The sequence below is a fragment of the Frieseomelitta varia genome, unplaced genomic scaffold (genome assembly GCF_011392965.1).
Source record: "Frieseomelitta varia isolate USP_RPSP 00005682 unplaced genomic scaffold, Fvar_1.2 scaffold_251, whole genome shotgun sequence".
In the NCBI taxonomy this organism is placed as follows: Eukaryota; Metazoa; Arthropoda; class Insecta; order Hymenoptera; family Apidae; genus Frieseomelitta; species Frieseomelitta varia.
Genome location: NW_025109981.1, coordinates 695,556 through 720,232, shown reverse-complemented (window position 1 = coordinate 720,232; position 24,677 = coordinate 695,556). Strand labels below are relative to the sequence as shown.

General features: G+C 37.4%; 1 protein-coding gene across 20 annotated transcripts in view; it reads right to left on the bottom strand.

The window, feature by feature from the left end:
- LOC122528463 (Down syndrome cell adhesion molecule-like protein Dscam2) overlaps positions 1-24,677 on the bottom strand; it is a 115,762-nt gene that overhangs the window by 74,408 nt on the left and 16,677 nt on the right. For 15 of the 20 annotated variants that reach the window (XM_043653593.1, XM_043653596.1, XM_043653600.1 and 12 more), the window contains exons 5-6: positions 21,566-21,736; positions 10,909-11,058 (exon numbers count right to left, since the gene is read on the bottom strand). In XM_043653593.1, the coding sequence (XP_043509528.1) occupies positions 10,909-11,058; positions 21,566-21,736 (321 nt within the window). Of the gene's footprint in view, positions 1-10,908; positions 11,059-15,995; positions 16,118-21,565; positions 21,737-23,185; positions 23,348-24,677 lie in introns of those variants that run through there. The other 5 variants (XM_043653610.1, XM_043653614.1, XM_043653613.1 and 2 more) reach the window with 3 other exon arrangements.

Genomic DNA, 24,677 nt, shown 5'->3' with positions numbered 1-24,677 from the left:
TCATTTCGTTAAATATTAATTTCAGAATAATTTTAACTTTTACGAATTAATTTACACGAATTCCGAGTTTAACGAATCAAGTTCAACGAAAGCTCATCAAGATAACGAGAAGCTCTCATTATTCCCCCGACAGTGAGACTTAACCTGCTCCTTAACAAAGAAGCTCTGAATCGTTAAAGATTACTTGAACCAGGCAATTGGTGCACTCTGGGAAGAGTTACACGATTCGTGAAACGAGAGCCCGAATAATTCCGAATATTCACGCGAAATTGATCAATCACAAATTTATTCCAGAAAACGTGGTTACAAAATGAAACTACTAGAAATTAATAATTTAGACGAATCTTTTTTCTCGAGTTTAGCACCTATCGAGTTGGAGGATTACGATAAGCTCCGATTGCTCCTCGGTAACGAGAGCTATGCCTACCTATAGAGAGGGACTGGGAATCCTTGAGCGGGGCACAGAAGGGTGACGCTGTTTAACGAAGAAACGCTGAATCGTTGAAGATCGCTCGGGCCGGATAATTGTGGACGCGTGCTGGATGCAGGCTCTGACGGAGGAAATCAAACGTATCGCGAGATGAGAGCCAACCTCTACACGATGAAACCATTACCTGTACGATGGAACGGGGAACCCTTGGGCAGGACACAGCAACGTCATCGCACCGCCGAGTGCCATTTTGAATGCTTGCAAATCGGCCAACGACGGGAATTTCGGCCGAGTGCTGGCGACCGGCTCTGGAGGGATGCACCAAGAAACATTTGACGAAGAAATTTGTGCCGAAAATGTCGATTACTCGAGATGGTTCCTCTTTCGTTACGAAAAAAATCACGCATCGATTCATTCGCGTACGTACGTCTCACGATCGCGAATTTTCTGTACCTGAAGGCTGGAACGGGGAACGCCTGAGCTGGACACAACAAAGTGAGCGGCTGGTCGCAGTGGACCGTGTACGTACGCGAGTTCTCCGTCATCGGGAACTTCGGTTTCGTGCTAGCCACCGGTTCTACGAGAAAATATGTTCGGTGAGGGTCGAGTCTCCGTGTCGAACGCCGGGACAGGGCAATCGACGATCGCACCTTGAGCTTCATCGACGCTCTTGACTTTTTGAGATTCGTAAGATGAATGACATCAGTCAGCCACGAGCGGATAAAATATAATACTTTGCCTGGGTTACATTTAAATATACTTAAAACTGAGAAAATGTTGCAAAAAAATTCTCGACGCGCGTGCGCTGGCCTTGTATCTCATATACATATATTTGACTACAAGACTATTTGACGATCTTATCCCACCTATGCGAAGGAACAGGGAATCCTTGAGCAGGGCACAGGAGAGTCAGAGTCTGTTGGACCGTCGAGACGAATCCACGAGAATTATCCATCGTCGGGAACTTGGGTCGTACGCTTCCCACGGGTTCTGCGAGCAATCCCAAAGGGAAGTGACGCGTAAGAAACAACACCGGTGTCGATATTTCGTGCACCAGGGACAGGGAAACCACGCGGTAGCAGAAAACAATTCGAATTTGTTTCGCGTGGAGAAATGTCGTGAAATGGAAGCGCCGAGGCGCCAGCTGTTGCGCTATAATTCATTCGGTGGATCTTGAAACGCGGATTAACATCGGTTATTTAACAGAGCCACTTGTCCTTTGATCTCGGCGGGAGCAGAGACGAAAGCATTCTAGAAACTATCCAGAGTAGTAATCCTCGGATCTCCTTCATCTCCTGATTCTCGCGAAACTTATCAACTCGAGCCTCGTACCTATAAGACGGAAGAGGGAATCCTTGCGCGGGGCAGAAAAGAGGCAAGCTCCCGTTCGTCCTCGTCGTGAGTCCGATCAGGTTGATGGTGCTGGAGAGCTTCGGTCGGGCGCTCGCCACAGGCTCTGCGAATTCGGTCGGTTCAGCTTTTCATTCCTCGACGTTCGAAAATTAAATTTGGCAACTAACGGCCGAGCCTACGACGAACGGACTGTCGATTTCGAACAGTTTCACCAGTTGGATAGAGATCCAACTTTGATTTTACGTTCCGAAATCGTTATAAGTGAGAATAAGTGAGTTGCTGAGATGTACGTCCGACTCGTGAAAGTATTCGAACAGTTGCTATAGAAAAACTTTCATGAGTACGAAACATTTCGATACTTTGATGGCGTGTGATTACTACGCTCGTGATTATGTTCGTAAAATTTGCAAGATGTTTATTGCAAACGTGTATTATATATTATTTATATATATGTTATAATAAACGTGTATTATATATTATTTATATATAATATATATTATAATAAACGTGTATTATATATTATTTATATATAATATATATTACAATAAACGTGTATTATATATTATTTATATATAATANAAAATATATTAAAATATATATATTAAAATATTAAAATATATTAAAATATATATATTAAAATATTAAAATATATTAAAATATATATATTAAAATATTAAAATATATTAAAATATATATATTAAAATATTAAAATATATTAAAATATATATATTAAAATATTAAAATATATTAAAATATTAAAATATTAAAATATTAAAATATATTAAAATATATATTATATATTAAAATATATGTTAGGACAAAATTGACATACCTGTCTTATGGTATAATTCCACTGAATATCTTGTAATTTCTTTATATTTTTAAGTTTGTTTCAAACTTGATCGATATAATTATAATAGTCAAGTCCCGCTACAATTTTAAAGAGAGATATCGAAATATTTCATACACGATATGTTTATGAAAAGTTCCTATAAATGATCGAATACTTTCGTGAGCAACTATAGATATCACCTACTACCTATATATATATATATACATTTCAATGTGCAGACTTTTCTATAATTAATCAATTAAATATATATAATATAATTATACAATTAATTGTACACGGAAATTGTATACAATTGTATACAATTGCTTATTTTGCACCTTTATTCAGATTTATCCAATTGTCTGTCAACGATAAAATGAAATTTGGATGTTTCAAGAACCTAGAATTTCTCCGCGATCGACGTCCGATCGTAAGTTACCATTTCATGCTAAATTCAATTCGAAAGTCAAGGGACCAAAAAACAGTGTTTGGCCAATGCTGCGTCGACAGTTCGCGAAATCGGTCGCCAACTTACTTGTGTATCGGGACAGGGAACCCTTGGGCGGAGCACAGCAACGTCACCGAGCCGTCTTTCATCGTACGGAATCCCCTGGTGTCGTCGATCGTCGGGAATTTCGGTCTCACGCTGCCCACCGGCTCTGAATGTCATCGCGATTGAGTTCACGCAGCGGGGAATTCGAGTGTGATCGAGCGAATTCAGGATCGGGAACCCTGCGGACTTGCAACGATCGCCGAGAAACTAACGAGCGGATTAAGGAAAATCAACGTACTCGTTTTCTAAAGGGTTGTAACGTGGTCGTTCTCAAGGATCTTGAGAAACAAAATTAATCTCTCTACGTATATTCTTAGCTACTCTACTAAGTGTTATGTAGAAACTAAAAGACTTCAGTTTACGTTTTCGTAGTTACCATAATTATCTAAAATATTTCACGAAATCTAAATCATTTATATCAAGAGCCATGTATATTAATAGCTTTGGAGCTCACAGTTAGAGCTCTTGTTGATTTTGAATGTTTCACTTTTTATTAACCTCACGTTTCGCTATTGTGAACATTTGATCAAATTTAATAAATTACGATCAAGTTTGATTTGTTTTATTTGCAACATTATCGACTAATTAGGGTAGACTAGACACTCAAAAAAAAATACGTTTTTGTGTGTCCCATGTTTTGAGGATCAAGTAGTGTAGATCAATGTATATATGACCAATCATTAACAAGTGATACAAGTCAATGATCAGGCATAAATAAATAGATTTCTTATCTTGTATATTCTTATCTTCTTATCTTATACATGTAATAAATTTCGTAAAATTGAAGAATTCATCTTCGAAGCAGATGAACTCTCGAAGCTCGGTAGCTATTCGGAATTATAGTCGAAAATAATTTTAAGTAGTAATTGAAAATTTAGTTAGTTAAGAATTACTTTTATAAATGATCATATATTTAAAATACGTGTCAGCATATTTACTTTCTCCCCATAAATTCGTAATAATTATTATTATGCTTATTATCCATAATAATAATTATTAATAATTATAATAATTATTATAATCCATAAATCCGTAATAATTATTATTATGCTTATTATCCATAATAATAATTATTAATAATTATAATCCATAATAATTATTACAACGATCTTCGTCAGAATAAAATACATTTCGATGAATTGATTATACTTTCCAAATTTAAATACTTTTCTATCCAACAAAGTAAATTCACACAGAGCACCAATGTCTCAAAGATTTTCTGATTCTTTCTTTTTTTTTTTTTTTATTTCAAACGCAGGAAGAAGAGGGACTTGATATACGATGGAAAGTTTGAAAACCACCGATCTAGTACTACTTCGCCTCTAGACGTGCTCCGAATAAATAATTCTCTGTTTCGAAAGCATACCTATGACTCGGTACGGGGAATCCCTGCGCGGGACAGAGGAGAGGCAACGTCCCGTTGGTAATCACTGTCAGACCATTTATGTTGCTCACGGATGGGAATTTCGGTCGGACGCTGCCCACGGGTTCTGCGTTTCCAGGGAAAAGAGACAGAACACGATGTCGAGAGCGAAAGGCGCGGGAAAACTTACTTGAAAACCAGGGCAGGGTACCCCTGCGCGGGGCAAAGAAGGGTCACAGAGCCGTCCATGGTCGTTCGAAAACTCCTGGAGTCGTCGATGGTCGGGAATTTCGGTCTCACGCTGCCAACCGGCTCTGATTATGCAATTAAACGGCAAGCTTTCCAAATATCGATATGTATCGGACAGAGTTCCTTTGTTTTATTCGTTTTTTTTTTTAACCGCTTGCCTCATGAACCACAGTTAATCGATTAATCGAAAAAGAAGTCCCGAGTTAATTTAGTCAATATATTCTTACTGACAAGTCAGTGATAGCAAATGTTTTTTTTTTTTTTTTTTTTTTTTTAATATGTAACTCATAACATGTGGCAATATATTACTTACTGACGAAGTTCGAGACATAATTTCCGGATAATAATTGACGCTCATCCGTCCCCTGGGTTAATTTTGGGACACATTTTCTTATAGTAAAAGTAATATAATGTAATGTAATAATATATAATTAATAATATTGTATATATTATTATAATTATTGTATATATTATTTATAATATTATTAATAATATGTATTATTATATATATTAATATAATTATATATATTATTATAAATTTTATAATATTATTAATAATATAATTCAATGTTATATAAGTTATAATAATATGTTATATATATATAAGTTATAATATAATATAATATTTTATATTTATTTTTAATAACAAAATACGCTACTCGATTTTCAAATTCTTTGACAACATCTTGCCAACTTTCACGATGTAACTTTCCAATGATGCATAGAAACATTTGTATAATAATATACTATATATATAATATTATATAATATAATATACTATATATATAATATTATATAATATAATATAATAATATAATATAATATAATAATATATTTGTAGTTATGTGTTAAAAAATTGAAACAAAGAGGAAGATGCAGAATAAAAGTTCAAAGCAAATGAACGTAACGCGACAAAAAAACTAGAGAAGCTGAAGAAATTGAACGAAATGTACGAAAGTAATTGGAATAGGGATTTAGTTCATTCGCTGTATAACAGTGAGAATCTGCAAATCTAACTGTGTATCCTTCCGTTATTGAACTGACACCAAGGGACGAATTATAGTTAATTTAAGAAATTTCTTAGATAACAACTCGACACGTTTGTAACGAATTAACAAGGCAAGGGGTTAATTGATTCTCTACCTGTTCGAGGGTACGGGGAACCCCTGTGCAGGACAGATCAATGCCTCGCTACCGTTCACCGTCGTCCTGAATCCACGAACGTCGTCCGTCGATGGAATTTTTGGACGAACGCTGCCCACGGGTTCTGAGGGACACGCGGGCAACGATTCAGATTCATTTCTCCCGTTTGTGCGTGGAACGGGAGACCCCTGAGGGATGCAGGGTCGTTCCAAAAGCCACCCCTTTCGCGTCGACGCGTTAATAGAGCAACAACGATCTCGACTAATTTACACGGAAGATACGTTTTCGGTTCCAAAGTCTAGCTTTAACAGTCATTCACGAATACTCGGGACGATTTTCCCAATATTCCTTGTTCTGCCTTGACGCAGTTTGACATTTCTTTCGAGCGTGTTGAAACGCAGAGTCGTGAAACTGTTCGAACACGAAATGTTCAACGTTCGAGAAATTGTCGTTATTTTATTTTGCAGGGAGAAATCGTACAATAATTCACTTGAATTCATTTTAAAGCTTGAACTGTCATAGTAAAGGCATTGAGAAATCGTTTACACGATTGACTTGATGATGGATTTGAAGATCAAAGCTTTGCAATGATCCTGGAAAACTTGACGTACGATCTTCTTTCGCATTTTATTGAACTTGGAATGGACTCGTGCGACGAAAATTCAAGAAGAAATATTTTCGTTCTCACCTGATACTCGAAATTCAATGAATTGGTGGAAAAGAAATCGTACAGGAAGTTTCGAGGGATTGTTGCAAAGGGTTTCAATCTTCAAATCCATCGTAGATTAAATTATGAAAAAACTGTTTCAATGTTTCTACGTGCTATGACAGTTTACGGTATTTTCGAGAGGTAAACTATCTTCATTCATCTATATAAAAACATTTTAAAACAGACGATATATACTTCGAAAATTGAGGTATCACGCTTTCAAACGAGCCCACGTTTGTTATTACACAATTCCTCTTTTACAAACTTGCAACAGTTTCAATATTTAATCCGAATATTAACCTCTTGCGCTGGAACGACGTGCCACGCACGTCGACAATTTTTTTCCCCCAAATTGCAACATTTTCTCAATTTTTATATATATTTAAATACAATCTGGACAAAGCAAATAATAAATTTATCAGTTCTCGACAATTTCTATTCAGTGATATCATACCGGCGAGTTCAAAGGAAGCAGAAAGCGACGAATTATTGTATATACGGGTTCGGTCACTCGTTACGGTCCGCGAGCCAGTTGCCAGCGCGAGAGGTTAATCCAAGTCGCTGTGCGATAAAAGAGAAACGATCTTACTTGCAATAAAAGAGAAACGATCTCGCCATCAACTGCGACGAAGAAACCTCCTAAATTCCTGACAAATCTAGTCTTCGCGAACGTAACCTACGTTTCTTCCGGTTTTTTTCCCCCAATATTTCTAGTCTCGCCTACACGACGCGAGAGGTTCCCTTTCTTTCGATCATGCTGACCGGTGGTGATCAGAGATATAAGTCGTACCTATAAACCGGTACCGGGAATCCTTGGGCAGGGCAGAGAAGCGGTAAATCGCCTTTCGATTCCGTCGAAAGTCCGTTAATGTTGTCCATCGAAGGGAACTTTGGCCGCACGCTGCCCACCGGTTCTGTTTCACAACGAAAACGGCACGCTATGACGATTGGTGTTGGTGGAGTCGTTTGCGGCGCGGACCCTTCTTCCTCGTCTCATTGTGATTCTCATTATCTCTCGGCCGTCGTTAACCTAATTGCACAGTACCGCACTGTGCGATTCAGATTCAGATGGAATCGCATTCGCTGGATGGTTTCACCCGCTCACGTTGACGATTGAGTAACTCTGTTGAGCCAACGAAGCTGCGTGCGTGTACGTGTATGTGTGTATGTGTCTCTTGAATTTATTCCCGCGAGAAGAACGCTTTAACTCCTAACTGGTATCATTGAGCAATTGGAAATCGTACTCAGATTTGATATTGTTTAACTTTGGAAGTTTCTGATTTGCTTCGCGGCGACATTCTCATTTGGCTTGAATGATTTACTGAATAGAAAATTGTCATTTTTCTTTTTGGTTTATTTTTGGATAAACTTGTGAAAAACTAAGATCTCACAAAGAAATATATTTCCAACGTTACATTTGGAAAGTCTCTTAAAATAGCGTAACTTTGTCCTCGGAAGTTTAGATGATTCATCATTTAGCTAATTCATCCTGTTTAGTGTAATTCTTAATTGCACGTTAATACAGTAAGCTAAAGTAAGCAAAAGTTACAGAAAGAATAATAATTGAATAAATAAATAATTAAGGAAAATATTCAGCGTGTCTTTTAGTGTGTAAACTCGCCACCTGAAAGTGTTGACGTGCAATTAAAAATCATCCTATTGTGTACACCAAGGGTTCCGAAATTTTATGCAGCCTACTTGATCGTGTTCCAAAATAATACAGCAATTATTTTTATCATTATTATTTGAATTATTGTACGTTTATGCCAGTATGATAATACGTACAGCCGCTTTGAATAATAATAAATATGATTATATTACCTTGAAATATGATCAAACTTCAGAAACCCTCGGTCTACAATAACAATCTGACAATGTTTTATCCAATAAATCGACTAAAGTCGGCAATTTGAAACCTCAACTCTCCCAACTCAATCACCTCTATCTCTACTAATATGAATGGAGAACACAAACTAAAATTAAACGCCTGAAAATTCTTAGAATGCCTAAATAATCAAATGAATCAACGATACCATTTGAGGATCAGAATCGATACGAACAAAACCGAGAACGTGGTGAACGCTGACAGCTGCATCGAGCGTCATCGCTGTTCCATGTGTTAAAAACACGTAGAGTTATCTTCGTTTCGTTGTAAATAATTAGAATGACGTTTGACTTACCACGCGAGAGCGAAGGACAGAGCCCGGAGATCGCGTGAGGGCGGCCGCAAAGCGTCGAAATGGAATTTTACATTTGCACAGAAATTTTTCTCTCTTTACTTTCTCATTCTTTTCTTCTGTTAATTTCGGTAAATTCGTGAAAACCGATCATGCCAAGAGTGAAATCATGGGCGGGCGGTGGCGCGTGCCCGCAGGGGTACCCTGTCCCAGCATTCAGGTTTTACCAACGAGCTCGATCCTCATCATCCTTCGCATCGTTTCCCATCTTCTTTAGTTTCAAATAAACAAAATTTCTGCTTTCCGTTTCAGCACAAATTGAATTTCACCAAAAGCTGCGAAATCGTTGCGACTTGCTTTACGTTCATTTTCGCAGGTAATTCGATCAAGCTCGCTGGTTCAAAAGATAACACGTACATCGACGTGGCTACTTCGACCCGGTGGCAATCGATTTTCCAAGACACTCTCGCAGGTACAAAATTATATACTCGATTGGTTAATTGCATTGTCCGGCCAAGCACTTGGGGTGTGTCTGTTCACTCTGTTCCAGGGAAAATCAATTGCCTCGGCAAACAGTTTCGAACCCAGACAAAAGTTGCCCGAAACGCGACGATAAAAGAGTAGTTAAAGTCCGGCCGGCAACACGAATTCGGTACCGCGTGCGCGCCGGCCGATTTACATCGCAAAAGAGTCCTCGTTCAACATGCTCGTGTTTATCTCGCGCGACCGTAAATTTCTGAACCGAGCGACAGAAACCAAAAAAAANAAAAAAAAAAAAAAAAAAGAAAAAAGAAGAAAGTGGAAAAAGGAGGAAAATCGAAAATTTTCGAATCCACGGGGTAGAACTTTATTTGTACAAACTGGTTGTGGAACAAATTGTCAAAAGAAAATTAAGAGATCAGATACTAATGGATTTTCCATTTGATATGATATTGTACAAGTTCAGTTTTAGTTATTATAGAAGTTCAGATTTAAAGAAATTCAATGGAGGTTTAATTGGGAATTGATTCATATAAATGGTGTAGAAATTATTCATACGCTTGGCGAAAAATTTTAATTGAAATATTTTGAAAATAATATCGATAGAATAATTATATTAATTTATAAATTTAAATTATATTATGTATAAACACTTGCTTATAACTTTATAAAAAAATCGAAAAATTTTATAATATTAAAATTTAAAATTTTAATTGAAATATTTTAAAAATAATAACAATATAATAATTATATTAATTTATAAATTTAAATTATATTATGCATAAACACTTGCTTATAACTTTATAAAAAAAAAAAGCATGTCGAGCGATAAATTTTAACGGCTCGTTGTCGATAGAGAGGTTGTGAAAAAAATTTTTCACATTTTCGTAAAGATGTTCGACAGTAAAAGTATCTTTATTTACTCATTCCAAAATGATGTGAAAATACTTTTGGACGAAACGAACTCGGTATTGTTATAATTGAGGCGTCTCGCATCAAAATGAGCCAAGATGAAACATTGTCGACATTTCAAACTGTAGAGCAATGCAAGGCTCGTCTTAAAGTGTGAAGTTTCCACTTTGGCAACGTTAACTTCGCTTTCTTTCAAAGTGAAAATTTTGCAAATTCAAACATCTTTATAGACATTGAAAAACTTTTATCACTAAATGAAGATTAAAGTCTCCCCTCTAAAATGACTTCTTAAATACTCTTCGCGATGTTTTGCAAGTGCTCAAAATATTAACAATTTTCCACCGGTCGTTAATGTACGAATACTTTCTACACTCGCTGCAAAAAACGCTGGATCTCGCTGTAATCTCATATCGCGACGATGATAAAAATTATTCGCGCGCGCGACGACCGCGTCCAGGTTCGAAACAAGAAAAAACACGATTCTGATTTTTTCTTTTTTTTTTTTTTTTCACTGTTGAAAACGACAAACGATCTGCAAACGCTTTTGACAATGCGACGAAACACTTTGTTACGCTTCGCACCGCACGCGAGAAGCTTAAGAAATTATTACGAGTCGACTAAATTCGAGCAAATCAGAATCGTGATTCCGACGAAAAAAACGTTGACGAAACTTTGATCGTTTCTTGTGAACATTGTTCATCACTTACCGGTGATGACGAGACGTCCCTTGGTGGCAGACAGTCTTGTCTCTCCTGTGAGTCTATGCTTGGTACGGCACTGATAGGTCTTGTATCCGTCCTCGGGCCCGACATCGCGAATGTGAAGCTCACCGGACGGCAGCACCAGGTATTTCCCATCTGTTTCGTGTGTCATCGAGTCGACACGGGAAAATCGAAAAGCACACAGATTATTTCGTGCCGGCGTTGATTCGACCACAGGCGCAACTTTCTAACCAGGGATAATTGACTTATCGGAAAAGGTCTCCTCGGTATCGGTTCTATCGGAAGGTTTAATAAAGCTGGACGACACTTTACGCCCGCCAGTGTGCAAAGTTCGTACCGAGACCTGGCCTGGCAATCAGAAATATTCAATTATCCCGACGACCACACGATACTCGTCCAACATACGCGCACATACGTGCTCGCCTAGACGAGTACAATGCCGTCTTGATTAATACACATTGGCCCACATGCGATCCATTACCTTTAGCCTACGGCCAACGTTCGTCGAACGTTGAACAACGCAGCCGGCTCTTTATCTGCCTCGCGCTTTCATCGTTCGACGAATTTCATTTCGGCGATTCAGGCCCGTTCGTCAAACAACCAACACACGGCAGGGAACATCGAGTTTGCATTGTTCCATGGTATACATCGGTACACGGTGTTGGATAAGAACACGTGCTCTCGGATTTGTTGATCCGCTATATCGCTTCCGCGATATTCCCTTTAATCCTTTTAATCCCGTTTCTCGTGGAGGAAACTAGCTTTAATTTCATCCGTCAGCCACGGATCGTGGAAGCACTGTTTAACCCTTGGCACACCTAAATGGGGTCACTCGAGTCCCCGACTACTCCGATAGACGCGTATTATTGATGTGCGTGTTGATTTCTCTTTTTTTTTTTTTCCCCTCCCTCTCTTTTGGGGTGAAATTTTTTAAAAGAGGTAATTTCAATCCTTTAAATATTTCGTAATATGTTCGTGGAGATGATCTTGTGAATAATAAAGTAATTGGTTTATTTATTAGAAGCTTGAAGAGACCAGAACAATTATAATATGATTATTATCATTTATCTGTACACAGTAATAATTATTATTACAGTGTAATAATTATTATATTATAATAACTATTAAATATAATAATATTAACTGTTATATTAATTATTAAAATAATTAAATATTAATTAAATAATTAACTATTATATTAAATATGATAATGTAATATATTAACTATTATATTAATTATTCAAATAATTAAATAATTAACTATTATATTAAATATGATAATATAATATATTAATTATTATATTAATTATATTGATTATTAAAATAATTAACTATTATATTATATATATCATATATTATAATATAATATTATTACAGTAAATCGAATAAATATATCAAAAGATATTTAAAGATAAATGCATTTTTATTATACGCTCCTCATTCAATATATTTTTGGTAATTTTAAACACAACAAAGAGATAATTTGTTACTTATATATAGAATAAATCTCCATTAATATAATAATGAAGTGACACAAAATGATCTCTTCAACTAAATAAATATTTTATTCATAATATTGTTTTTCCACAATATTGAAAGTTCAATTATATTTAAAAAATGAAATTCTCACTTCTCAGAAAAACAGACGAAGAAAAGTTTGTTGAAACTTTTAAGAATATATATATATATATCTTTTTTTATGCATCTTAATAACTGTTAAAAACGCATGCTAAAGATAGACATCGTTATTCACTCTACATACTAATATTTTAAATTACTAATTAATTACACGAAATTTTATACGCAGTAATATTCAGGAAAGTTTAAATTAAGTGTGCTAAGGGTTAACTATTCACTCTATATACTAATTTTACTGAATGTACGTTTACAATAAACATCTCAAAATTCACGTGAAATCAAAAATCCATATCTATGCCAAAGAACTACTATTATTAATAACATCCTACTAAGTACACTTTCTAGCGAATATCTTGTTTAATTTCGCAAAATAAAAAAAGGAAAAACAGAATCTCTCTTCGCGTAATCCAGCAACTGCTGTACCAAAAAAGTTGAGTCAAAAATATCGAGACGATGGGATTAAAAGTCGAAGCGCGTTCATTTTGTAACCTTCGCTCTCCTTCGAAGCCGCACCGAGCGCCGTGTTGACCATTCCGTGAGGGATTCCATTCACGTTGCATTCCTCCCGATGACTTCCGGTTACAAAATAATCGACGGACGAACGGGCCCGATGCATGCAACGCGTCTACAAGCGACAACAGCAACCACAAGCCACGTATACTCTAGTGTAGTTCACACGGGAAAAGAAAGGGTTCTCGTGAGACAAGAATTTTGTGGGGAAAAAAGAATTTCGAGGGAAAAATTGGATGGGGAGAGGGAGAGTCTGGGACAGCGCGAGCAGCGGCAGTCAACGTCGTACGAATAATACTCGAGAGTAGCTGAGTAGTATACTTTTTCGAAACGAGGGGCATCGTCCGGGCGTTTCGGACGACTTCGTCGTACGTCAGACGTGCATAATTCCGTCGTCGGTCGATCTTCCAGGACGCGGTGGAAATACTCGAGTGGAGGCCGATGGAACGAACACGATTTTTGTTTCTACATATCTCTTGAGAAAACGATAGCCTGCCAACGTCACGGAGAAACGATCTCTCTCTTTCTCTCTCTCTTTCTTTCTTTCTTTCTTTCTTTCTCTATCTGTCTACTTATTCATTTGCTCGTGGCACCACGACATCCTGTTTCTTTTCTCGTGATCGATCGCAACCTGCTATCGCGATGCGCAATACCTGTTGCGTGTCTCCTACGGTCGCATAAGCTACGTTTACATGAAACGATCAAATTTATACTCGTATTAATTACAAAGGTCGTGTTCCGTCGTGTTGGTGCAACAAATGAGCGCGAATTTGTCAGAGTGGAGGACGAACAATTCGTTTGATTCGAAACCCACCGTTGGTACAATGTTAAAAACTCGAACAGAGAAGTTAATTCTTTACAGACGAGCATATTTATCGGTTTTCAGAAAAGCTGAATCTTTCACGTCTGTGTCTAACTTTTTTTGTACGTTCTTTATGTCAAGATTTCAAAAAAAAAAATTCAATTCACTCTCTAGCTCGCCACTGATACTTCCGCCTATTTATTTTATTTTTCGATTATTTCCGAATATTTTCCCCCTGTTTACTGTTTAGCGCGGCAAATCGATCGCAATTGTTATGCACGTGAGAATTCTGAAAATTAGTTGCACCTTGGCAACTGGTGATGACCCAAAAAAAAAAAAAAAAAAGTATAAACGTTGAAACTGAATCTGAGATCGGCTCAACGACAATCGCCTGATGCAAACGCAGCTTGAGAGAGTGACTTCCGGCTAGCAGATAGAACGCAGGATCGCAGAGGATGTCGCGATCCGGTCGATGCCCGACGGAATCCTTGAAACATTGGCTCGCCGCGCCACGGTCGCGTCCTTCGCGCGACTATGAATGAAAACGATCGTACGAGCGTCCCCCTTCCCCCCTGTCTTTCCGCTTTTCTCGCAGCCTGCACGAGTAGTAAATGAAGCGTACGCGTTTCGCGAAAAAAGAAAAAAAAAGAAAATCAAAGAGAAAAAGGGAAAACGCGCGATCGTAAAGCGTGAGAAATGAAAGAAAAATGAAAATCTTCCATCGTTCTCTTTACTTCCTTCTTTTCATTTCGTGGCATGAGGCTACGATTACACCGGAAGCATGGTCAATTTGTCGAAACGAATCGTCTTGAAATGAATGAATGCGATCATGCTGCTCGCGTTTTATTGGTTTTATCGCTAGTCGTTTGTGCACGTTGAATGAATTTAACTTTATTTCAAGAGATCTGATTTGAAGTTTAATTGCTCTCGCGTCCGATTTAAAAATTTGATTTGAAATTAATTTTGCTCCGTCCATTTAACAATTATATAAAATGTACAATTTTTTTTTTTTTATTTATCTGAAAGCTATTTTGTGCTGTTAAATTGACAGTTACTTATGTTCCATTATCTGTTAAAAATGAACGTTTCATGAACGATCTAGGAATACGTAGAGATGGCAGGCAAAAGTATTCGAAGACTCGATGAAAAATTGTCTGTGTTTTAAACTGTTATAACTTTACTAAAAACAAGAAAAGTCGTATAACAATCCATTTTGAATCGTGAAGCCTTCACGTTGGCAGCCTAGTTTCTTTCAAAAATCTTCTTGAATACATTGCGTAGCAAGCAGAAAAGCAAGGACACTTTTTCTTGTCGAAAATTGTAAAAATTCGAATGACTGTGAAAATATTAATAAGCTACCAAAATTTTGAAGATTGAAGTATGCTTTCTATAACAAACGTCCTACAACGTGCTATACGATCTTTTTTCCATCGCTTTATCGAATTTTGAACATTAGGATTGCGTACTCTAATGTTCAAGGTTCAAAAAAATCGTACAGAAAATTTTAAGAGATCGATGTAAAGGGAGGACTTTAATCTTCTAAAATCTAGTCACGAAACAAATTTCTTCAGTATCCTTATTTCACATACTGCACGATGTAGAAACACCTTTGAAGAAACAGAATTTAAGATAGAGTAGAAATTTCACGCTTCAAAATAATTTCACTCGAATTGTACGATTTTGTTAAACAGTTTAAAATAATACTCCGTACAGATGATTCGATAATGTTAAATTATCTTATCTCATTTAAATTACCTTAATTTTAAATTCGATAATTTCCCATCGAGCCTGTAAATATTTTTCTTCACCTTCAGTACGTCGTGTCATATAAATTCTTACATTCCAAATCCTGTACACGAAATCTTTTGAACGATCCAAAACTTCAAGCAGTCAATATCTGCCTTCTTACGAATACGAACAAGAAATATCCATATGCACGACCTTAAGTCATTCTAATAACTGAAGTTGTTCACATAATTATTATTCAAACGCGCATCCAATTTAACCACCGAATATTTCGTCCTCGTCTTCCAGTGTAATCGTAGCACAAGACGAAGTATATGCCAGTGTATTTGTACGCCCACGTAAAAGTATACAATCGTACATATGTGCGTGTGTGTACCGTAATCGGTGCTAGGATAAATCTCAGTTTTCTCGTCTTCGATCCAAGAGTCAACCTCGACGAATTCGGCGACGAAGCTCGGTATGTGACACTTGATAATTGCAGCGTTCCCCCGAAGGACGTGTTCGTCCATCACGTTCACTGCATACCGCTGCCCGACAACTGCAACCAGACACCGGTTTCCGGTTTTACCATAAGCCTCGTACATCTACATACAGCCCCGTGGTCCGTGACGCGATCGATGCTATGCGATGAGCGTTCGGGAATTCGTGCAACGCCAAGACCGTTTAAATACGTAACGAGGGACGAGAAATCGATCGGTAGCAACGATTCAAGTAAACGAAGCGGCCGTATCTCTGGTAGAATTCTTTTTTTCCCCTCAGATCTGCTTTCTTTCACGTACGCCGCTGCTCAAAAGTATCTTTTTCTTTCTTCGTTGTTACTTGCGAAGAACGTACGAACGTATTACAGTTTATAATGTGTCAGAGAAATATACTTTGGTAACTCATTGAACATCTCTTAACAATTCCATGCGTGTGTGTATTTCCTTTCATCTGTTTGTACAGGCACGATTGCGAGTTGTCTGTTTTTTTTTTTTAAATATTGTTCTTTAAAAATGATAACAATGTTATAATAACAATTTTTTTAAAGTTGTCTGTTTTTTTTTAAATATCGTTCTTTAAAAATGATAACAATGTTATAATAACAATTTTTTTAAATATTGTTCTTTAAAAATGATAACAATGTTATAATAACAATTTTTTTAAATATTGTTCTTTAAAAATGATAACAATGATAATAATGATAAAATTGTTCTTTAAAAGTAAACGTGTGCTGATAGTGTGTTCGAAGAATTAAACACTAGGAACATAGAATATTAGTATCGCTTAGAAAAAAATAGAACTTGTCACCAAGAAGTTTAATAGATTCTATACCTATGCGGAATTCAGGAATTTAAAAAAGAAAATAAAAGTGAAAAATTTAAGCACCAGAAGTTAAATGCGTGAAAAATATTTTTTCTTAACATTTTTTTTTTAATAAACGATAGTTTAATGAAAATTATTTTGATATGGCTAATTGCTCTGTTAATGATCTAATTATTCATATACATATCTCTCGGAAACTTCCTCCAGTAACATTTTCCGATATCATTGTATTTTACAGAATTTTACTTCATCCTCCATTATTATTTTTTTGACTCACATGTTCAAGTTCTCGACGATCATGTTCTGACGATCTTTCAGTGACTCGTAGTAAACTTCATCTTTTCAAATGCTCCTCAAACAATATGCAAAAACCGATCGAAATTTACTTCAATCAAATTAAATTTTAGTTCACAGTAAGAAAATTCAGATGGCACGATTAAACGAGTCATGCGAATTCCACGAAAAAAATGATAAAATGGTCCACGGCTCATACTTTGAGCGGCAGTGTACGTTCCCTCGGACACGGAATCACGGTAATCCAAGAACATTAACGAATGAATCTCCGTCGATCGATCTCTCCACTCTGAGCCGCACATCGTACGCACGAATGCGAAGAACGAACGCCCACGCAGAGGCAAAGAGTATAAATCGGTGGATCTCTCGTCAGCACGGAAAACGGAGCAACGATCCCGCGCTGTACAGAACCTCTCTCGATCTTTTTAATTCCTCTCTTACACACACACACACACACACACACTTACATACACACACATACACTTCGTATCTTTCGCTGTCTATCCATGCTGATTGATACCGTATGATTGTCCCTCGGCTACGTAACTGCCGCCGGCCGAATCGATCCATCCCACTACGTCCACGTGGTCGGCGACGAACGAGGGTACCTGACACTTGAAAATCGCCGCGTTGCCGCGTATCGCGAACTGATCGTAAACCTGAACTTCAAAGTACTGGGCGACCACTGCAACGAAAGTGGAACAGAGAGAAAGAACAAAAAAGAAAACAGAGAGAGAGAGAGAGAGAGAACAAAGAGGATAGCCGGATGTCGAACCGGGGCTTTGATCCGACCGATTAAAATTTCAATGAACCGCGGATGCTACTTGCCTGTGCAAACGCGGAGCTCGACCGCGAGGTCGTCGTACCAGCTCTTTCCACCGATGGAAAATTAGGCTAGGCCAGCGGACATCAATTTCCACGGTCGGTTTGATTAGCTGCCGGGGCTTAATCTAATCCGAAATCAGGAGAACCGGGAAAATCGTCCCGTTTTCCGTGGCGCGCTCGTTCGACTGTCACGCGAGTTTGTGAACGGCAAATATTTGAGGAGAAATATTCCCACGGACAGACTGTTTTCTCGAGCCGTAAAACGACGACTGACACGTAATCATTGGGCCAACTTTGGGCACGAACGACAGCGACATCGCGTGGACCATTATTCTCGATATCTAACGCCGCAACATCAGCCGTAATTTTGCAACACTGTTTGCTTTTAGGTAATAAACAGTGTATTTAACCCTTCATCAGTTTTTATCACAGGGACACTTACGTCGAGTCACACTCGATTTTAATTAAATTGCCAAACAAAAAAAATATATATACATAATAATTGAAAAATAATTCAGAGTGCAAAGGGTTAACAATGCAGTGCCTGCTCGACATCGGATCAGCATCGACTATGTTAAAATTCCGATTATATGAATTTGCTTGGGAACAATTTTACGTAACACTTTTTTCTTATTTTCACTTGTAGATTATGCTTCGTACAATTTGCTGGAAAAGCAAGAAACACCATGTGTAACTGTAGTTTGTATGTATAACATAACAGAGCTCCGTTAATATCAGTGATTTTTTTGTTTATATGACAATTACAATAGAAATTCAGATTCAAATAAGTGGCTAGCAATTGACTAAATATACTAAAGCTTGGGTTTAAATGAATAATGACTAAAACTTGGTTTAAATCTCATCTCATGAGACCACATTCCCAGCTATTCTCTATATCTTATGAGACCATATTCCCGACTTGTCGAGGTACAAATAGTTTATGTAATTGAAGTTCATCTAATAAAAGTCTACTACTGATTTTTCGTAGCTCATGTTTATTAGATTAAAATTAAATAACTATGAACTCTGCGAAAATTAAAATTAAATAACTATGAATTATTAGATTAAATTTAAATAACTATGAAATAATTCTACCGTGATAATTGGAATTCTACTTTATCGCCCATTTTACAAAAATATTCTATTATTTACTATTGAATAAGAAATGACTATAATAGCGTTGTTACTACAAAGAAGATGAGAAACAAAAGAGGAAAATACTTGAAATTAAATTTCTTACTGTCCACTTTCGTCAAATACAGTTGTCAAATATCTACATTCAGGCAGTTTGAGACAGCAGAGCTCTATTGGCTGTGCTCTTGTCATTAAATGAACGCATTTCTACTAATTAAAATACCGTTTCCTATTAATTAAAATATTTATCAAATTATTTTTAATATATTTAGAAAAATATTTTCCATTCATTGAAATATTTAAATATTATGAATATATCGATGCTGGTCTGATATACAGGCGGTACATGAGTGACGATCTTTAATAGCAAAAGCAACAGAATTTCCTCTTCGAAATTCATTTTGATAGTAGCCACAAGACGTGATCTTTTATCGTTGATACGAACAACTGTTTCGAAAAACTGATCGTCCAAATGAAAGCGACAGCCATTTTAAAATAACAACGATCTCAGTATGACACTTTAAAAAAGCATGTTTCTTTCTTTAACTTCAGCGTATGTGTACTTGATCTTTCGATACTCGTCGCCCCATTCAGGCACGTCGCCGAAGAGAACTATGTATACTCGATCGTCTCAATCGAGACCAGAAAATTTCATTTCATTCAGGGCAACACCCGAGGTAACACACTCTCTCGCCGAAACGCTCGTTAGCTGACCGTGAAATAAATTCCATTAGGCCTGGCCGCCGGTTCGCGCTGGATCGTCAGCCTAGGGAGCCGATGGATCGTCCTGTTCGCGGTCGCGTTTAATTTGCCAGCGACAGAGGCTCGATTAATCCGACTTAACCTAATCCGTTGGATCGCGGCGGGTGTAACGAGGCCACTGCCAGCCGCACGCTTCTGTCTCCGTGCTCCGTTCGCGTCGGAAAGGGCAAAGTTTTCATACTCAGCGAGAGCAAATTGCACGCGTTCCACTCTGTCATTCTTTCTCTCTCTTTCTTTTCCCCTGTTCGCTGTTCCAGCGCATCCTGTACACCCTCGACTCGTCGGGCAGCTGACGTGCACGCCGTCAAAGCGCCGGAGCCGTCTGTTCTCGCGAGAGGGATGAGCACGCTGGTAATTCCATTTATTAATTCCATTAAAAACGCCGGCGGGACTTCTGTCTCGACGGGTCGCTGAATCGAGCGTAGACGATGTAATCGAAATGGTCGCGTCGCGGAGGATGATGCTTCTTTTCCGTTGAAAATATCCACGAAATAATTTTGAATTTGTTCCATCGATTTTCTTCGTTATTACAATTAAAGATTATTTCGGATCTTGAGTAATAGGGTACTTCGTTCAGTTGAGATTGTCTGAATATATGTCAGAGTAGCTGGATGCTCGTTCAAGTACAGTAAAGAGCGTAACCAATAACCATGAATTTCACGTACGTCATTCTTTATCGTAAACGTTGGATCGCAGTTATTGTTTGCCAGTTCAAGCAATTTTCCAAACCAGAGTTCTAACAGAGTCAATGAATCGAAATTTTCGTAACAAGGTGTTCTACGGATAAAAAAAAAAAGTAAGACTGAAATGTCACGTGGGAAAAAATCCATAAATTTACTTTCATTAGAAAGTAACAAAAATATGGGCAAACACGATTTCAAAGAACTAATCTCTTCAATCAGGTCTCCTACATCTCCAGACTTCACATTCTCAGATTTCTACTTTCTAAAAATATTCATTACCTTTGAAAACAATAATTTACAACGTAGAGATATTTAGACGAAATGAATATTGATTACAAGAATCAGTAGATGAAGGGATTCGACAAAAATTGATTTACGAAATTCAGTCCACGGTATACTTAATGGCACTTTAATATTAATTTTGAGTAACTTTATAGTTCATGTTTTTCTTACTTTTCTTACTTTTCAATCAAGCATTTAGGCTTTTTGCTACAGGACAGTTTAGTCTTTTATTCGTAAACACACACTGACAAAATTTAAACAGTAAACTTCAGAACACTCAAAGTGTATACTCATATTATATATATTAATATTATATTAATATTATTATAATTATAATATACTGTACATAGTTCACTAAAAGTCAGTTTCTTTAATACTGAGACACGCGAAGATTCAAATTCAGATATTCAAGTATTCAAACATTCGAACATTCGAGTACTCGTACATACGTACATTTCTGAACCAAAGAACGAGCAACGAGCATCCCCATACACGAGCAATGAGAGTTCCAATTCCGGGATGAAACAGATCAACGACACGTGATTCAAATTTCTCTTGAAATCGTGCAATACGGAACAGCCTTTTGCGCGATCGAGGAAAACCACTCGTGCTCATCTGGTACTCTCGCTAAACATCATCTCGGTAATCGAGACGAAAGAAGTACCCTTTTCTTCTTGGCTGTTCGCGGAGTACGTGGACCCGTCCTCGACAGCCAGCCACTCGATCACGTCTACGAAATCCGCCACAAAGCTAGGGACCAGACACTTCAAGGTTGCCGTGTTGCCGCGCAAGACGAACTCGTCGATGACCCTCGTCTCGTAGAACTGCTGGACCACTGAAATCGCGCATCTTCCCCAGAGTACGTCAACCCCACACGCGACACGCGTAAAACGGCTGCGGTTTAGTAGGACAACCCCAACCCCAAAGGGTGTGACACATCGATGATACAGATCTTATCAATAGAGAAACTGAATGGAGAGTGTCAGAGATGTCGAACTCCTCCTCCGTTCCTTTATAGTTATAGTTATTGTTATCATTTTCGTGAGAAGACTAACTTGTATGGAAAAATAACATATGTACATATACTTAATATATAATATATTAATTATAATACATTAATATATAATATATTAATATATACGTAAAATAAGTCAATTTCATTTGGATATTTTCATACGTAATTCACAAATGTCGAAGGTCCTAAAACCATATTTAGGAAAGTTGGAAAAAATGGAAAATTCGTGTGTACTCTGAAAAATGTGAATCTGAATTGTTGATAAACAATTTGTGATAGATTAGATAGTCATCTTTTGCCGACTAGAAAAATTCTATTCAAACCTGTACGCTTCGTTTGAGGAAACAGCTATCCTGTGAAGTTTTTTTTTTTACGAAACATTATTCTTAGGAACTTTTTTTCAAAAGATGAATAAAATACTAGTTCTATTTTAATAATATTATTAAATCTATTGAAAATTACGACGAACTAATCGACAATGATCGTTAAAAACGCAAACGTTACATAAATTTTTCTACAAATGTCATGCTTGTGTCCATTAACCACTTGCGCTGGCAACTGATTGCGGACCATAACGAGTGACCATACCGTATACTCATAACTCGCTTTCTTTTTTGAACTCGTCGGTATGACATCACTGGATAGAAATTATTGAGAAGTAATTTAACAAATTTATTATTTGTTTTGCCTGGGTTATACTTAAACATACTCAGAACTGAGAAAATATTGCAATTCTGGGACTGCAAAAATTCTCGACGTGCGTCATTCCACCGTTACGTAATTATTCATTTTAAAACGAATTCAACAAACAAGCTTCCTCCAAATGTCAAAATAAAATTTCGCCGCATAATCGTCCGCTTCAAAATGAAATGGACCAATTTACATTTTAGTTTCTCGATATTGACAAGCGGCTGTAACTTCTAAACGAAAGAGTTTCGACGCCTCGAACGCCCGTCGACGAGTTCCTCCAGTGATAAGATTCCCGATCGACGTGCCACACGTTCGCGTGAACGTTGTCCCTAAATAACTAATAAGCCTCTGTTCAGAGAGAGAGCGATAAAGTGGCAACCGTGTGGATGGTTGTATTCGCGTCTTGCCCGCTTACTCTTCCGTCCCATCGGAATTCGTTTCGTTCGTTTTGGGGGAAAAGGAAATGAAACGTTGAAATTGGAGCCAGAAGATGGGGGGACGGGGGGCCAGAAACGGAAGCACACCGTCTCTCTGGTTCGTTGGTTAGTGCAGCAGCAACGAGAGATCTACACCGCCTACCGTAATCCTCCTCTCCGACCGTGTAAACCGTTCCATCGTTGGCTACCCATTGATCCACCTGAACGAACTCCGACACGAAACTCGGTATTTTGCATTTCATGATCGCGCTGTTCGCTCGTATCACGTACTCGTTCTCAGCCTCGGTGACGTAGAACTGCGAAACGACTGCCCGCGCGGGCACACACACCAGGACAGGTGATCAATAAGCCATACGTGTCTGTGCAATTTTATACATCTCGCACGAACATGATCAAAGACAAATGGAAGATAAATGGGATTTCGTGATGCTGATGAACGTTTCACCTGTTGAATATCACAACGGGGGCTTTATTTTTTTGAATATTATATAGACGGTCCCATCAGAATTAATATTCTTTGGATGTCTCTCTCGTTTTGTGGACACATGAAAGGACTTTGTTAACTTTGTTGTCAAACAACTACATTCTCACTTCTCAACAATTTAGAAATTGTCAATAACAGGATATGTCAACGAACGTGTTAATGAAAAAATTGTTCAGCAGGCCCATCGAATATTTTGAGATCATCTTTTAATTTTTTTGACGCATTAATCGATGTTCTCTGTGAAGGAAAAAAAAAAGTATTACGTTGGGAGATATTTAAACTTCAATTTTGTAGAATCCATTGTATAAAAAATAAAATAAAGAGGAGAACGATAGTCTTGCTCTCCTGTTCACGTTGTCCTCATACGATAAGTCGAATCTTCTGAACTAATAATTTTTCAATGTAGATAGCTTGAACTGCATCGATTAATCCGCCGAAAACTAGAAGATTGCCATTTAAAAGGGAAAAACCTTCGAAAATCATCGTACGTTAACAAAGATTTTCGTATCGTCAAAAACAAAGGTGATGCCAAAAGTATAAGATAATGTCTTAGATAATATCACTTTGCTTAGATGTTATCACAATACAACTTTGCGTGTTACACGCATTCTATGAGTTTTCAGAATTCGCCAAAAAATGCACAGACACCCATAGTTTAGTGATCAACGATCGTACAGGCATATGATATAATAGATAACACGTGCGACTCGCAGATAGTACACAGGCACACAAATTCGCGTGAATTTGCTGAATTCAACGACACGCCTCAGGGTATCTACCACCTGATCCCTCTTTATACATTTGCAAGGCATTTGTCAGCTGCGATCGAATCGACGCGCCTGTGCCGATTCTCGAGAAACTGAAACGTCGAATTTGACGCGGGTTACGATAGGTTTATATTATCCTCGCACGAAAACGTATCCGTTCAGCACCGATCAGACAAATATCCTTGAACACGCTTCGAAACAGGCTTCAATCGACTTTCCAGCCTCACGGCAGAAACAGAAAAAGATAATTCTTCTCTTTTCATTCTATTTTGTTTTGTATCGACGTGTCATCATATTTTTTTTTTTTTTTTTTTTTTTTTTTATTATAGATTGGTTTGTTGAAACGGACCTTTTGTTAAGCGGACCATTTTATTAAAATGAAT